Source organism: Arachis stenosperma, chromosome 10 (genome assembly GCF_014773155.1).
Source record: "Arachis stenosperma cultivar V10309 chromosome 10, arast.V10309.gnm1.PFL2, whole genome shotgun sequence".
Lineage (NCBI taxonomy): Eukaryota > Viridiplantae > Streptophyta > Magnoliopsida > Fabales > Fabaceae > Arachis > Arachis stenosperma.
Genome location: NC_080386.1, coordinates 8,410,476 through 8,428,146, shown reverse-complemented (window position 1 = coordinate 8,428,146; position 17,671 = coordinate 8,410,476). Strand labels below are relative to the sequence as shown.

At 31.0% G+C, this 17,671-nt stretch overlaps 1 protein-coding gene across 1 annotated transcript; it reads left to right on the top strand.

Annotated features, from left to right (window-relative positions):
• Positions 1-8,916: 8,916 nt before the first annotated feature.
• LOC130954123 (meiosis-specific protein ASY1) lies at positions 8,917-14,958 on the top strand. The gene is made up of 22 exons (XM_057880861.1): positions 8,917-9,003; positions 9,129-9,185; positions 9,648-9,744; positions 9,856-9,924; positions 10,032-10,124; positions 10,974-11,100; positions 11,197-11,266; positions 11,359-11,400; positions 11,585-11,713; positions 11,800-11,910; positions 11,995-12,037; positions 12,135-12,176; positions 12,339-12,463; positions 12,639-12,651; positions 12,751-12,827; positions 12,942-13,037; positions 13,538-13,688; positions 13,771-13,850; positions 13,936-13,993; positions 14,081-14,244; positions 14,334-14,459; positions 14,586-14,958. Exons 1-22 carry the CDS (start codon positions 9,001-9,003, stop codon positions 14,637-14,639), a joined length of 1,827 nt encoding a protein of 608 aa, XP_057736844.1. The 5' UTR covers positions 8,917-9,000; the 3' UTR covers positions 14,640-14,958.
• Positions 14,959-17,671: the final 2,713 nt, after the last annotated feature.

The window sequence follows — 17,671 nt, the reverse complement described above, 5'->3', positions numbered from 1 at the left end:
TTGTGGGTTGATTGTAATTTATTTGCCTTGACTGGTGCTACAGCCTGCTGCTACCTGTATGATGTACTGTGATGCACGGACACGAAATTGAATATCTAGATATGCGAATATAAAATTTTTGAAAAATTACAATAATATTTTAGTATTTTATTGATATAAAAATAAAAATAAAAATTTTAATTATTTTAATTATTTTTTAATTATATAAAATATTTAAAATATTTTTTGTTTTAAGATCAAATGATAAAGACATTGTTGAAAAAAAAGATAAAAGTGACTTTCCAAAAGAAATGGTTGTTATCTAATTTGATTTTTGGGAAGAATCACGGCCATTAAATAAGGGTTTTAATTTATATATATCGTTTTGGCGGCACGGCCGAAAGGCGGGGGACGATTTTTCAACACTAATATTGACAAATAGTATTGAAAATAAATATAATTCGATCAATAATATATACTATTTCTAAACTTATTTTAAGAATACATGTTAATAATAAGGTATGACATATTGACACGTAATGGTATTTAGGTGTATTCAAGCATGTCTGGAGAAGAATCTTTTAATTTTTATCAAGACACGGTTTGAACACAGAAGACACGCGTGTCGGACAAATATTGATGAGTGTCGTGTTCAAAATCTATCCGACATGCGAACACGGCAAATCACAGAAATATCAGTGTTTCATAGATGATATATCATGCTCTCATTTATTTTTCTTGTATCCATATTATTTAATTGGAAAAATATTTGATAGTTAATAGTTTTTTGTATTCCAGGAATTCCTGTTTTATATTAAAAAAAATTTATTTATAATATTTATTCGGAGAGTTACTTGAAATTAGTTGCTTTTGAGTCTGAACGTGAGGTCCAAGCTCCTTTAGGGATAGCGTTCGATTTCTATTGGTGTCGAGGTGCCGTTATCCGAATTTCTCGTGAGGAGGTGGGGGGTGATACTTACAAGGGACTCCGATGCTTAAGTTAGCCAGGGTTTAAGCAGCTTTTTAGTAGATTGGGTCCTGAATATACCTGTGGGTGTCAGTGTATTTATACTAGAGTAGATAACCACATTTTAGAGTAGTTCCACCTTTGATAATAAAATGCCGTTCTTCTTTCTTAGAAAAATTGTTGAGATCTCCCTTTTAAATAAGTAGGAGAGATTTTGAAGAGTTAATTACTTATTTGAATAGATAAAATTGGACTCATGTCACCGCGCCCGACTTTTATCAAAATCGGATAGGTGTAGACAAAATGAGATGTTTTTGTTGGACTTTTATTTATTTAAACATAACTTTATCCTTGGATTAGGGTACGAATAATATTATTGAAACAACTATGGAACACTCAATCTAAGAACAACATCAAATTTGAATATTTGTATTCAATATCAGCTTGATGGACATTGAACTAAGTTTTTTCTAACGATCATTAAGTGTGAATCAATATTAAGAAATCCAATTTGTGAGACAATTTCACTTTTGTCTTTTATGAGAAAATGGGTAAAACAAAATATGCCATCACAATTATGTTGCCTCTACCTAAAAGAATATGATAACGGGGAAAATAGGTACATTTATAAAATAATAGTTTAATTTTGATGAAAAATTATAAAGACAGTAAGATATTTAAAACAAAAATACGATGCCTCGATCGTTAGAAACTAACTTTAAAATTAATCAAAATGTTAAGTACTCTATGACATAAAATATTATAAAGTTGGTCAATTTATTCGTTATCTAGAACATGTTCAATTCTGATTTCTGACTTAATAATATAAAGTTGCTTTTAGATGTTTTTCACCCACCAACTAGTCAGTTATTTGGATATATATACATGCATGACAAGTCCATATAGGAATCTTGAAAAGTAACTTTTTTTTTTATTTTTAATTTATGAAAAGTAGTAGCATTAATGTTTGATACAATTTTTAAAATCAGATTGCGATTTTTTAAGAAACTATTTAAAAATTTATAGAAAAATTTAACAAGATGACTTCTCTCATAAGTTTCTGTGGTGTATTTATGTAGGAATGACAATATTTTCTGAACTCGCGATACTCACTCTGTCCCGAGCGAATTTTTTGCAGAAATAAGATTTTCGGCGGGTCGTATCGAGTTTAAGTAATACCGCTTTTATCCGTCTCAATATATATATATATATATAAATAAAAGTTTAATATATAATATATACATATAAAATAATTAGTAAAATAATTAATAATATTATATTATATTTAAATTTTTACTCTAATTTATATTATATATTTAAAATTTAATTTTAATATTTAATGGTGGTTATATAAATTTTAAAATTTAATTTTATTTATTAAATTTTAATAAAATTATTATGCACATTTACTCATTACAACCCAATAATGGAAAGGTAAAACTTGAATGTGACAAAGTGGAAAGAATAGTTAGGAAGAACAAGAACAAATATATGGTGAATTCTTTGGTATAAAATGTAATTTTTTTCTACACATATAAAATTTAGGTGAAAATTTTTAAAAATAAACATCTGTTACACTGCTCTTTATGTCTAATCAAATCTTGCAGTCTTTTAGTTTATTAATAGGATAATTTACAGTAATTTATCTTTTTATATTAAATATTAATTGAGATTAATTTTTAAATAAAAGTGTTAATTAGGTGGGTTAGATTTTTTTTAACAGGCCAATTAAAAATTGGACCATGCCAAAATAATCATTTTAGATCTTTTAATATACGGTATAATTGTTAACCAACAAAAAAAATACGGTATACTAAAATCAAATGTTAGAAATATTTTATTTTAGTTTTTAAATGAATATTTTCTATTGTACGATTTTATTTTTTCTGAAAAAGATCTAAAATAATATTTAAAATTTTAAATAATGATAACATATATAATATTTATAATATAAGAGGAAAAAGTACAACAAGAAAAGTTTTATCCAAAAATAACTCGTAATTTATCTTCTAATATTATATTTTTATTTTTTTAATATTTTATTTTATTCTGTCTTTGATTAAAATAATCACTTGTGATTATTGATATTTTTTTTTTGTCATGAACAATTGATAAAGTTATAAATAACAAACTATAATAATTAATTAACTCCAACAATGAAAAGCAGGACTTATTTAAGTCCAAATTTAAGTATGGTCTAAATTTTTAATTGGTCTATTACAAAAAAATTTATCCACCTAATTAACACTTTTATTCAAAAATTAATTTCAGTTAATACTTAGTATAAAGAGACAATCACGGCAAATTATTCTATTGATTAGCGAAGAAATTATATTACCTGATTAGACACAAAGTACGGTATAATAAATGTCCAATATCATCGTATCTGTTTGTGTTGCGTATGGAGAGATTGTCTTGTTCTATTAATCAGCAAGTTGATAAGGGCTTATGTAAGCCGGTTGCGATTTCTAGAGGGGGTCCAAGAATTTTTCATTTGATATTTGCCGATGATTTGCTTCTTTTCTGTAAAGCTGAAAAATAGCAAGTTCAAACTGTAATGGTAGTTTTGGAAAATTTCTGCAGAGCCTATGGGATGAAGGTTAATGTGGAGAAATCTAAAGCGCTATGCTCTAGGAATGTTTCAGCGACAAGAAAAGAGATTTTCACTGGAGTCTCCTCCATCAGATTCGTCCAGAACTTGGGCAAGTATTTAGGGGTGAACCTTAATCACTCTCGGGTGACACGCACAACTTTCAACGATGTTCTGGACAAGATTCGGGGAAGGCTAGCCAGCTGGAAAGGGAGATTGCTTAATAAGGCAGGTAGACTCTGTTTGCTCAATTCGGTAGTGACTGCGATTCCTACTTATCGCATGCAAGTATCTCTCTTCCCTAAAGGGGTAACTAATAAGATAAAATTCATGATGCAAAACTTTCTATGGAAGGGTCAAGCTGATGGTAGAGACCTGAATCTAGTTAACTGAAAAGTGTTGGTCACCCCTAAGAAGTTTGGAGGTCTGGGAATTAGAGATCTTTTTTGTGTCAATATTGCTCTTCTTGAAAAACTAGTTTGGCAACTTTTTCACCATCCCGATAAGCTATGGGTTCAGCTGTTGACGGAGAAATACCATTCTTCTAAGGATAATTGTCTTAGTCGGTCTCGAAAAAGGGGATCTTATATTTGGAAGAGTATGTGTCGAGTTTGGGATATTCTGAAGGAAGGTTTTATTTGGTGCATTGGGATTTGGAACAGAACTTTTGGTTTTCTAAATGGAGAAGAGAGGGACGATTGTGTCAGGAGATGGATTATGTTCACATTTCTGATTCGGATCTCAGGATCTTGGACCTTTGGTCATCTGGACTGTGGAACCTTGAGAATATCTATTCTCCTCTGAATCAGTCTCTGCAGAGCAACATTAACTCTTACAACCCAGATGTTCAAGCTGGTTCAAAGGTCGGTTGGTGTTGGACTGGTGCGGCTTCAAAGGTTTATGATGCTCATAGTGATTATTTGTGGCTCAGTAAGAAGATGTTTAGTTGGGAGGATAGGGGTAATTGGCTTTGGTTTTGGCGTCAACATGTACCGGAAAAGCACAAATTTTGGCCTGGTTATGTCTTCGAGAGGCTCTTCCTACTGATGCATTTCATTTTAGAAGGGGCATTTCGCACACGGATAGCTGTCCACGATGTTTCTCAGGTCAGGAATCGGTATTACATTGTATTTGGGATTGTTCAAAAACCCAACTTGTTTGGCAAGTTTTAGGGATCTCCGATCAACCAGTGGATTTGATGAGTTGGTTCTTACATAATAGCAAACAACGCCCCTTTAGATTTTTTTTCTGGTCTCTGGTGGATTTGACGTTCGAGGAATAACGAGATCTTTCATCCTCACGAGCATTGGACCACAGACAAGGTGATTGGTATGACTTTGTCCTTGAAAAAGGAGTTCCGAAATATTTTTGAGTTGCAACGACTGTCTATCCCCTCAACCATTAGTGGCTCTTGGATTCCCCCCTTAGTGGGTACCTTTAAGATTAATTGTGATGCTAGCTATCCTGGCAGTGGTGCTCGAGTTGGTTTTGCTTGTGTTAGCAGAGATTGGAAGGGAAGGTGGCAACGAGGCTGTCTGGGAACAATTGAGAGTCGTAGCATTTTGCAAGGAGAGTTGTTTGTTATTTGGAGAGGCTTTCTTTTAGCATAGACTCGGGACAAAGAGACATTATATGTGAGACAGATTGTGTGGAGGCTTTTACTATTGTCAATAATTTACAAGATTGCTTTGGGTTTATTGATCCTTTGGTGTTAAAAATCCGAGATATCATGTCTTGGAAATGGCGTGCTGATCTTCGGTTGATCTTGAGAGATGCAAATACAGTAGCAGACATCATGGCAAAGACCGCAATGAGGACCCTTTCTCCCCAAGTGGAGCTTCCGTTGCCTTGGAAGGAATTTGAAAATAGTATTCAGCGGGACTGCCTTTCTTAAGTAGTTTCTTGTTTTTTTTCTCTCTTTTAGTTTTTGTTTATTTTCTTTTAAGTCACCAAAAAAAATGTCAATTTTTAAAAATTTCCACCTAAATTCTATGTGTAGAAAAAAATTACATTCTACATCATAAAATTCACTCAAATATATTATTCTTTTGTTTCTTCTTTTTCCACTTTTTATTTGTAACTATTGAACTAGTATCATGAAACTAATTATCACTATTTTTTTAATTTATTTATTTATTTATTTTAGAGATAACACAATATAACAAATAGATAAATATTAATATTTATATATAGTTATTAGATTTTTTTTATCAAAAAATTTGTGGGGGCAAATACCCCCTCTTTCTTTCACCTGGTTTCGTGTTTAGTCACTGTTTGTGTTTCATTATCCTCACTTCACGTCGTCGTTCACAACCTCGTAAGGTTCATTTACCTTCTCTCCCAAAAATACTTATTTTTCATAGTTTCTCTAATTTTAGGCTTTTATCAATTTTGTCGCCTATTTTACATATTCAAAATTATTTAATTAAATTTACTGACTCCTACTTATTCGTTAATGACTTAATGAATTAATAGTCTCTGGTTGTAATTTTAAATTGTTGGTACCTTTTTATTTTGTGTTTTTGGTTTAAATTTTTGTGGTGTATTTATATAGGGGTGGTAACACTACTCCAATTTGTGAGTAATCACTTCGTTTTGAGCAAATTTTTTGTAGGACAATATTTTAGATTGATCGAGTCTGGGTTTAGATAATACCCACCTCTTCCCGTTTAAATAATATATATATATATATATATATATATATATATATATATATATATTGTAAAATAATTAATAGTATTGTATCATATTTAAATTTTTATTTTAATTTATGTTATGTATTTGATGACGGTTATATAAATTTTAAAATTTATTTTTATTTATTGAATTTTAATAATTATAAAGACAAATAGGAATAAGACAGGTTATAGTTCAACTTTTTACTATTTGTATATAAAAATGGGGCTAGTTCTGTGTGAATTATTATAAGACGGGACAAATCAGATAAGATAAAAACCTATTCTACCCGTCCCATTGCCATCCTTATATTTATGTCTTACTCTTGTTAGGAAATAATAAAGACGAAATTGGTCCAGTGAAAAAATCATTTCTGTGTAATGTGGAGGTAATTTGAGAGCTAAGTTTTAAATTGGTCCCTGAAGTTACACTTGTGTTTCATAGTAGTTCTTGTGTCATAAAAAGTAACTTCACATCAGTTTTTGCGTCATAAACAGTAAATAGGAACTCAAAGCATCTCTTTCTTTTCCATTAAGAGGAACTAACTTTAGTCTTTGTTGTGGCCCCACTTAATTAATTAATTAAAATACTTAAAATTAATGTAATTGAATTTTTTCAATAATATTATTTAAATTTATAAATTTAAAAATAATTCACTATTAAAAGATATTGATATTAAATAAATTCATATATAACAATAATACGAAATATATAATTCATATATTACAATAATATTATTTACATTTATAAATTAAAAAATAATTCATTGTTAAAAAATATTAATATTAAAAAAATTATATATAAAATTAATACACAATATATAATTCATAATTCGAGATGACACTAATTTGTAAAATTATTTAATATAAAAACATAATTAAACTTTATAGTTAACGATAAATATTGTGAAATTGCTATATGTGTTCAATCAATAAATTTAATTAATTATAATTTAACATAACAGTATAAATAATATTTGATATTGATTAAATATAATTATTTATATTAATTTTAATTTATTATAACTAATTATTAAATGATTAATATAAATAATTAATTAAATAGATATATAATTATTTAATATAATAAATTATTATAATTATTAATAAATTAATTATAATTTAATTATTTAATATAATTTTTTAATTAATTATGATTTTATATAAATATTTTTTTATAATAATTAATTAAATAATTAAATTATAATTAATTAATTAATTATAATTTAATTATTTAATATAATTATTTAATTAATTATAATTAATATAATTATTTATTTTAAAGATAATTTGCCATGTGGCAAGTTATCATTGGCATTCACAAGTCCCTCTGAGGAGGGACTCCTTTCCTCGTAATGTGAGCAGGAACTCAATTTTCCTTCTCTCCAACCGTTGATCCTATATAATGTCAGAAAAAGAGAAAATGAAATTCTAAAAGTTACTCCCATTGGAGTTGCTCTAATAGTTACTCATATTTGTCCCAAAAATTACACTCTAGGACTCAGACTCGTCCTTCCGGTATATTCCACCCATCTGGCGCCACTAGAAAGTTAATCTGGACTAGAGGGTGACACGCTGGCGAAGTTAAAGGCTAACTGACATGGATGAGTAAACTTTGTTGATTCAATTTGGTCCCTAAATTGAAGTTAAAAATCCTAATTCCCAAATTTAAAGATCAATCTGCAGTGTCGACTCTCTTCTCTTCTCATCTTTTTTCTTGAATTCTCTTGTGTTGGCTTCAACATTTTCAAAGCCAAACTATAATGACTAGCGCGAGGAACGTATTTGGGAGCTCGAATAATCAGAAACAGAGATTTGCGTTTGTCAAAGTGGTGTGGGTGCAGGTCGAGACTAGTATTGCGATGGTCAGAGACGGATTATAATCCATGGAAACCATTCTTCGATTGTCCAAACTACAATATAAGTGATTGTTATTGTTGTTTACTGTATTTCTGGTTATAAACTTGGCTGATTCACTTTTTTAGGTGCAGATTCTAGGTAAGAGGTGATATGGGTTGTTTCTGTGGATAGATAAAATTCTAAAAGAAGATGTAATAACATGTGATGGTAGAACAAGTCCTTCAATTAACAATGAAGAATAGAATATGAAGATTGCTTGAAAATTTTGTCAGCGTGTTATCTTCTAGTCTAGATTAGTTTTTTGGTGGCGCTAGATGGGCGGAATATGTCGGAATGACGAGTCTGAATCCTTAAATGCAATTTAAAGAATAAATATAGGTAACTATTAAATTCAAAAACTACTATAAAACACAAGTGTAATTTTAGGGACCACTTTAAGATTTAACTTGTAATTTGAAGGTTCATCTCACATTGGTTCAGGGTTGAGTTGAATCCAACAAAGTAGACGATGCTATAACACTCCGTGCGGTTCATGTTTTGGATCTAAATATCCAATTGGTCCATGTTGGCTTGAATTTCTATTATACCAAAAATAAGCCCAAGTCCCAAAAAAACCACGAGCCCAAACAAAATTTATCTACCCTGCTTTTGGCGCCAACTCACTCACTAAACTCGTGTGACGAGACACAGCCGAATTCAATAGCATCTTTCAAATTAGCAACATCGACTGAACCTCCAACACAGAAACGGTTACGGTGGTGCGAACTTGGGTACTGGGTAGTGCATCTGATTCAGCCTATAAATAACACCATGCTCCTTTGCTTTCGTTCACTCCCGCTACATTTCTCTCATTCAAATAATAATCCTACAGAAACATCTTCTCCCTCTTCTTCGCTGTTACTCTCGAATTTCAACTAACTGCAGAAACAATGGTGAGACCTGAAATTGTTTGCATACATCTTTCATTCCTTCGTATTCCTCTCTCTCTCTCTCTCTCTCTCTCTCTCTCTCTCTCTCTCTCTCTCTCTCTCTCTGATTTTCAGTTTCGTTTCTTCAGGTGGTTGCACAGAAAGTGAAGGAAGCTGAAATCACCGAGCAGGATTCGCTGCTTCTGGTTCTTAGCTACAATTTAGCTTCATTTACGTTTCATATTTTCTATATTTTTGTTAGGTTTTCCTGCAAAATACGTATGGATCTGAGATTCTCTTGTGCTTACTTCTGAGTTTTCTCTATTTCAATCACTGCTGTATTTTCATTCGATAACTTTTATTCGCTTTGTATGAATTTGATGTTTCTTCTCTATATTAAACTTCAGTTTCAAAATCACGCTTATGCTGTTTCTTTTGGTATTGAGTTCTACATGGAGAAATTCGGTAGTTCATTTTACTAAGGAATTTATGTTTAGCTTACGCCATTTCTTCCAGTCTTTAATTTTAGTATCTGGTTGCTCTGATTCTGTTTGATAAAATGTACTCTCTCTCTCTCTCTCTCTCTCTCTCTCTCTCTCTCTACGTATTATGAATACATTGTATCAGATCTTCTTGTTCGTTACCTAATTTGAAATTTCATGTGCTAGACGAGGAACCTGCTCCGAATTGCGATATTTAACATCAGTTATATCAGAGGCCTGTTTCCTGAGAAGTACTTCAATGATAAGTCTGTTCCAGCTTTAGGTAGTTAAAACCTCTCTAGTCTTGAGTGTTCACTTTGTTTTAATTTTTCTTATATCAAATCTTACAATGTTTGTTGTTGAATCTCATCTGGAACATTGCTTGAAATTCCAGAGATGAAGATCAAGAAGCTTATGCCACTGGATGCAGAGTCTCGCAGACTGATCGATTGGATGGAGAAAGGCACGTTTACGACATCACCTAATTAAACTTCTAGAATGCGATTTTAAATTGATTATAGGCGTGATTTGTTTATTTTTAACTTTTGTTTCGTTCTGTTCATTTTGCAGGTGTATACGATGCCTTACAGAAGAAATACCTGAAGACGCTTCTGTTCTGTGTGTGTGAAACAGTAGATGGACCGATGATTGAGGAATATGCATGTAAGGCCTTGAGAAACGTATCTCAATTTTGATTAGTAGAATTTGGTAGATGGAATTTGGATAAATGTGCTATATGCTAGCGGGAAGTGGGGTCTCACCGAAATTTAATTTATTGTCAGATAAATAAATTAGTCCCTACATTTTCGTTCACTTATATATGTCTATAGTTTAATAGTTGTTTGTCCTTTCAAGTGAGTTATAAGTACAAATTTAACAAAAGAAAAATGTTAAGAATTCAGAATTTATTATTTTTTGTCATTATTTAATAATTATTTTTTTTTAATTTTTTTAGTTTAATAATTAAATAACTTATTTTATTTTATATAAAAAAATATAGAGTATTAATATATTATCTATCAATTTATTACTAATAATAATTAATTATTATATTTTAAACATATGTATAAAGAGACAAAAAAATATATATATAAAGACAATTTCATTAGATACAGTTATAAAAGATATATTTTTATTAGATACATTCACAAAGACACTTCAATTAAATACAATCATAAATAAGAGTTGACAGAAATGCTATTAGTAACATAATGAGATTGATTTTATATTTTTAAATATTAATAACTAACGGATGGGTGACTAAAAAACAATAAATTCTAAGAGCTTTTAGCATTTCTCTCTAACAAAATAATGCAATTGATCAAGTAATTACCAAGCTTTGCAAAAAGTCGTTATAACTTTTAAGTAAAAATCAACAACGGCATTATTCAAAAAATAAAAATCATCAGTTTTTTATTTACCAACATTTTTGTGTGTTTTTGGGGGGGGGGGGGGGGGGGATTAAAGGAACCGAGAACCGAGAAATTAATTTAGAGTAACTTTGGGATGTAGTTTCCTTTAGCTATTCCGATTCGGAAAAGCAAGAGGTTTCCATGAATATCAACCGCACTGGAAACAAGAAGCAGGGTGGGACCTTCAAGTGCAACTCCACGACAGAGATAACTCCCCAACAGATGAGGTGGATTCAGGAATGAAAATATGATTTAGATAGTTGTCATTATCAAGATGACTCACTAACTAAACTAATATTATTCATATGCATTGTAATCATTAGGAGTTCTGCATGTAAAATGATTAGAACGCTAGTTCAGTTGATGAGAACTCTGGAGAAGATGCCAGATGAGGTAATAAATTTAAGTTCTAAGCTTTATAAAATGACATTATACATGCTTCATTATTCTTACATTGCGAAAACTAACTTCTACTCCTGTCTCAGCGCACCATTCTAATGAAGCTACTCTATTATGATGATGTGACGGTATGTTCTTTAGTATGCAATAACAAATCTCGATCCTTTTAAATTGTTCGTGAAATTTTTTTGCTTTATGATTTCCTGCATTGCCCGAACTTGAAATATTTTTCGAAGAGGTTGATGTTTAATCACAAAGTGCTGACTTATTATATACAGAGTGATTAATAGTATAGTTTTCTTTTTATTGCAGCCTGCTGATTATGAGCCTCCTTTCTTCAGAGGCTGCTCAGAAGTAGAAGCTTACCATCCCTGGGTGAAAAACCCACTGAAAATGGAAGTTGGTAATGTAAACAGCAAGCATTTTGTACTAGCTCTGAAGGTAAAGGAAAGATATTACACTCCCATTTTACCTTTTTAAGTCTATTGCCGATGTTTTTGCCAATAAATTCTTCCTTCATTGTAAAGGTGAGGAGTGTGCTCGACCCTTGTGAAGATGATAATGAGGGCATCCAAGATGATATGATCACCGGTGAAGATTCGAAGCAAAATAATGAATATTATGATACGGACAGTGAGGTGATGGAGGATGTTGCTTTTGTAACTGAAACTTGAGCAATTACCGGAACTGTGTTTCTTAAATTTCGCGTTTTAACTTTCCAGGTTGATTACGCTGAAGGGGATCGATATGTAGTTGCTCCAATAGGTAATTTGGAATATTTTTCTTATTGCTGTGCAAATTTACATCTTTTTTTATGTTTCTTTTAATCCACTGTTAACTTTTAATAAGTACAAAATGACAGAGAAGCAGCAAGAAAAGGAAGATAATTCTATGGTTGATGAAGGTAAACTAGCTCTTTCTGCTTTCTTGCAGAAAACTGTGTGTACGTGGATATATGCATACAATAATTCAAAGGATAAATGTCTTCAGTATTCTTTTAGAGCTTGACTTTAAATATTTGTTAATCCAATACCAGAACTAAACTAAGAATATATATTATATTCAGACAATACCCAAGATCCTATGGAAGATGAGCAACAGCTGACCCGGGTCAAGGAGTGGATCAACTGTTGGCACCTTGGCACTATTGACCTTAATGACGTTTTATCAAATTTTCCAGACATCTCAATGGTACCTTATTTCTTAATCTTTTATATTTATTTATTCTGTTAATGGCTATCAAGATGATGCTTTTTCTTGAGCCTTTCTTAGATTATGGCTTAACGGCAATTTTAGTTTCTTTTTCCCTCCTTGTGTTATGTCTGATTCAGATGGAATTTGAATTATATATTTTATTTCACTGCAGGTTCTAATTGAAGGTATGAAGGTTAACTATGTTCAATCCTTGCTTCAAATATCATCAATATGTTAAAGAAACAGAACACTCGGTTGCTCTTGTCTGATTTTATGTTCTTTAGAGATCATGGATAAGCTTGTTCAGAATGGGGTGCTTTCAAAAACAGGAAATGACACCTACGCCATTAACAAAGACAAGGTTGATTTATCTCCTAACTGATCTTAGCTACTTTATTTGTTTTTGTCAGTATCTTTTTGTTTTCCCTTCTCATTTTCTTTTTTAATTTTAAATCCGATGGAATTGTATTGTCAGAAATCAGAATATGAGTTCATTGTCAAAGAAGAAATTGATGGCCAGATTCCTCAGGGTGACAGAGCTTTGCAGGATGAAGATCACATGTACATGAGAGTGAGTGTTAATTCTTACTTTCCATGTGGTATGTATGATGATGTTTCTTTGGCCAAAGATCAGTCACCTACTACTAATCTCAACAAGGGCGAAAAGTGTCAACGGAATCAGTGAATATATTGTGACGTGTTAATATTAATAAAAAAAATAGATATCTATTCTCAAAATTAATTTTTAAAATCAAATTTTGATTTTTTTAACTAAAATTAATCAAAAGAGACTTTTTATTTAAAAATTTGATGATTTTATATCATTTTTTTAATTTTTTTTGTAAATGACAAAACATTATTTAAAAAAAATATCTAAAGATCAAATTTGCATACACTTTTTAAAATTAAGTTATTTATCACTTAATATATTTTTTCCCGTGTTTGAATTTTTCATATTATCACGGATCTCTTAGACTACCTTTTTCATAGGAGATTAGGAGTTATTTTGTATCTGCTTTGGGATTAATTTCTGCCGCAATATATTAACTTAGGTATGACTAATGTCTTCAGGCTCTCTATCATGCTCTTCCAATGACATACGTGTCAGCACCAAAGCTTCAAACATTTCTCAATGGTGAAATAAACCAGACAGGAGCACGGAAGATTATTGATAAAATGACCCGGGACGGTTTTCTTGAACCCAAAGGCAACAAGAGATTAGGTGTCGAATTGAATATCACAGCATAGTCCTTCTCTTTTGCTTTTGTTGTTGCCTCCTTACATTTTTGTGTATGCGGCATCAGGAAAACGTGTGATACATTCTGAGTTGACTGAGAGGAAGTTCATTGAAGTCCAGAAAGTTCTAGGTGCTACCGACCCTATGGTACAATGGCTGCCTAGTATTCGATGTTTATATATCATCACCCATTATTGTGTTTTCATCATTTTCTCGTTTTAAACTTTAACAGGATGTTAATAACGGTGAACCAAATAGCAAGTTCAAACCAGCTGGAATTCTAACCAATGGTAATAGATTAAGTCCATTACGAACATTCTTTCATCCTATCTAATGTTTAGCTTTTCATAATTAGAAGTTACCTCCGTGATCATCAGGGAACAACTACGATGTGTCTACATGTGGTGTTCTGCACTCCATTGGATCAGATTTAACAAGAATGAAAGTGACATCCGATACAAATGGCAATGACTCAGTGAGGAGTGGACACAATATCTTAAAGGCCAAAGAGCCTGGAAGCACACCCACAAGCAGGGTTGAGGCATGTTCATATCTTTTTTAAAATTATCCAATAGAACTGGTTCCCTATTTTTGTTTCTTGTCACATAACTGATGCTGTAATTTTTACAGCCAGTTGCTTCAAGAGAGAGTTTTGCGGCAGGCAAAGAGAACAGCAGAGCAAATGGAAACGACGAAGGTGATACAAATATCTGCAGTAAGCCCTCCCAGGAAAAGCGACCCAGGAAATCAAGCGCGGTATACTATGAGTCTATGACTTATCCTTTTTACTTACATTACACTATTTCTGTTTGATTTGGAGCATTTTTGTACCGAGTCTGAGGCAACTTTTCGACACTTTTCCTTCTTTTACATCCTTTGCAGGTCAAGGAGCCTATCTATCAAAACATGAAGCGTCTTAGATCTCAGGCCATTTGAACCTTTGAATTTGGGATCTGTGTGTCAAATTCTGACATCTACACATAGCATACAAAGTAAACATTTGACAAAAGGCAGTAGTGACACTTAAGACGATGCACTAGGTAGAATCTGTTATTTGTATTTGGGCTAAGTATTACATTTGCGAACTTCTTTTAATTTGGTCAAGTTTATATTTCCTAGTTTATGCGTTACATTCAGTTGATGAAGTTCAATACATGGGCCTTAAGTGAGTCCTTGTGGACTGTGGAGTTCATATAACTTTTCATTATGTGGTGCCATCTTTCCTCACAGGCAACATACTTTAGCACATGCTATCATCGTGTCTTGTTTATTGTAGAACAAAACAGAAAATAACTAAATAAAAATTTAGATAGGGTGGAATCTTAGAAAGGTATGATTGCATAGAAGACCCGACAACAACGAAAGGATAGCATAGAATTGACTACCCCTATGTTAATATTATAAACTATAAACTACTATTGTAGACTAAAATTGTAATTTTGTGTATGAATAATTTTAAAGGTATAGTATATTTGTTATCCTTAAAATTTGTTAAAAATTTTTAAAATATATTTAAATTTTATTTTATTTTAATTTTGTTTAAAAAATTTTTGATTGCATCAAATATATTTTTAACAGCTAATTTTTAAAAAAATTTAAGATCAATTCATTAATATCTTTATAAGAACAACTATCAATACAAGTAAATTAGAGATATTTTTCATGCACTATTATTGGATTACTCTTAAATTTTAGGTGTCACGGTATTTTATGTAAATTGAAAATTTTTAAGACAATATTAAAATAAAATAAAAATTAGGAATATTTTTAAAATTTTTTACAAACTTTAAGGATAAAAAATATATTTTATCCTAATTTTAAAATAATCTAAAATATGATAAAAAAAGAGAATAAAGTTTCTTCTATAGGTGTTGGGCCAAATTGATGAAATCCAAAAAAAAAAAAAACACTTTAAAGAGTTGAACTTATTTTTTAAGTGGGAATTAAATTGGTAGAAGTATGTTGGTTAGTTTTGTTGATTTAAAGTATAGAAATTATCATCTAGTTAGAAACGAACCAAATTAGATGTCTCTTTATTAATATTATCTATCACGAACACTCTTTTATTCGGACACCTCTTTGATACAAATACTCAGAGCAGTGTCAGCAATTTTAATTTGTGGAGATTAGTTTTTTTCTAAGGAGTCACTCATATAAAGACACCTAAAACGTCTTTTTTTAAAGATGTTTTCTAACAATTAAATTTAACATATGTAATCGATTAAACCGTGTTATTTCTGTCATAATTAGATCAGACAAATCGATTTAGCCGAAAAATTGATGGACCAAATCTTAAATCGGTCTAAATTAATATTCTTTTTTATAGAAAATAACTACAATATTCCTATTATAAAAAGTAACTAAAATACTCCTATTATATATATATATATATATATTGAGAATCGTAAATCTTAACCCTAAGACGGCACAGAAAGAAGAGAATGGGTAGGATATATGGTTATATATATAAGAGTATTTTATTCATTTTCTATAATAAGGGTATTATAGTAATTTTTTATTAAAAAATAAATTTAGACTGGTTAGAGATTTGATTCACCAATTTTTAGGCCAAATTAATTTGTCTGATATAATTTTGACAAAAATAACATAGTTTAATTAGTTATATGTATTGAATTTTAATTATTAAATAACATCTTTAAAAAAAAGATATTTTAAGCATCTTTATCTGAGTGGCTCTCTTCTTCTTATACCCATTTTTAGTTAAAAAAAGTCTTAAAATAATAAAAACATCCAAAAACACCTTTTGTTAATTATCCTATTTAGTGACAAGCTTTGGAATAAAAAAGGTAGAGTGAATATAGCATTGTAACCATTAGACAATGTACTTGTCCTTCAAAATAGTTTGAGACTATAAAAGGACTTCAACCCACTAATCTCAAGAGAGATTTTTTCTGAAACTTTGAAGATCATCTCTTTCCTTTGCTGTCTTCTAATTCTTCTCATTATTCTTCATTTTATCAATTAACTTCAAACAAAGATTTATACAATTAGCAAAAGGTATTTTTCTAGAACACACAACAACAAATTCTACTTAATTTTTGTCCACTTTAAAAGAGCTCATTCATTCTTTTGTAATATTAATAAAAATTTCAACATTTGTTTTCTACAATTATTTCTCATATTTATTTCTTATATTGCTTATTTGTTACTAATAAAAGTATTTTTCTTCTAAATTTACCTACACTTAATCTATTTCTATAATACTACACTTGAATTAACTACAAGACTAATTTTATAGAGTCTATGAATTAATGTCTAAATTTTGTCTAATTTATATTTTATACAACAACAACAACAATAACAACAACAACAAAGCCTTGTCCCACTAAGTGGGGTCGGTTACATGAATCAAATGACGCCATTGTGCTCTGTCATGTATCATGTCTACAGAGAGACCGTTTACATGTAGATCTCGTTTGACCACCTCATGGATAGTCTTCTTAGGTCTTCCTCTGCCTTTCGCCCTTTGTCCATCTTCCATCTCATCCACCCTCCTGACTGGATGTTCTATCGGTCTTCTTCTCACATGTCCAAACCACCTGAGACGCGATTCAACAATCTTTTCCACAATGGGTACTACTCCAACTCTCTCCCTTATATCTTCATTCCTTATTTTATCCAATCACGTGTGACCACTCATCCATCTCAACATCTTCATCTCTGCCACACTCAGCTTATGTTCGTGCTCCCCTTTAGCCGCCCAACACTCCGTACCATACAGCATAGCCGGTCTTATAGCGTTGCGATAGAATTTACCTTTAAGTTTTAAAGGCACTTTTTTGTCGCATATAAAACCAGATGCACTCCGCCATTTTGACCAACCTGCTTGGATCCTATGATTTACATCCTGTTCAATCTATCCATTATCCTGTATGATGCACCCAAGATACTTAAAACTTTTAACCTTTTCTAGGATGTTTTCTCCAACCTTCACCTCTATATTGGGG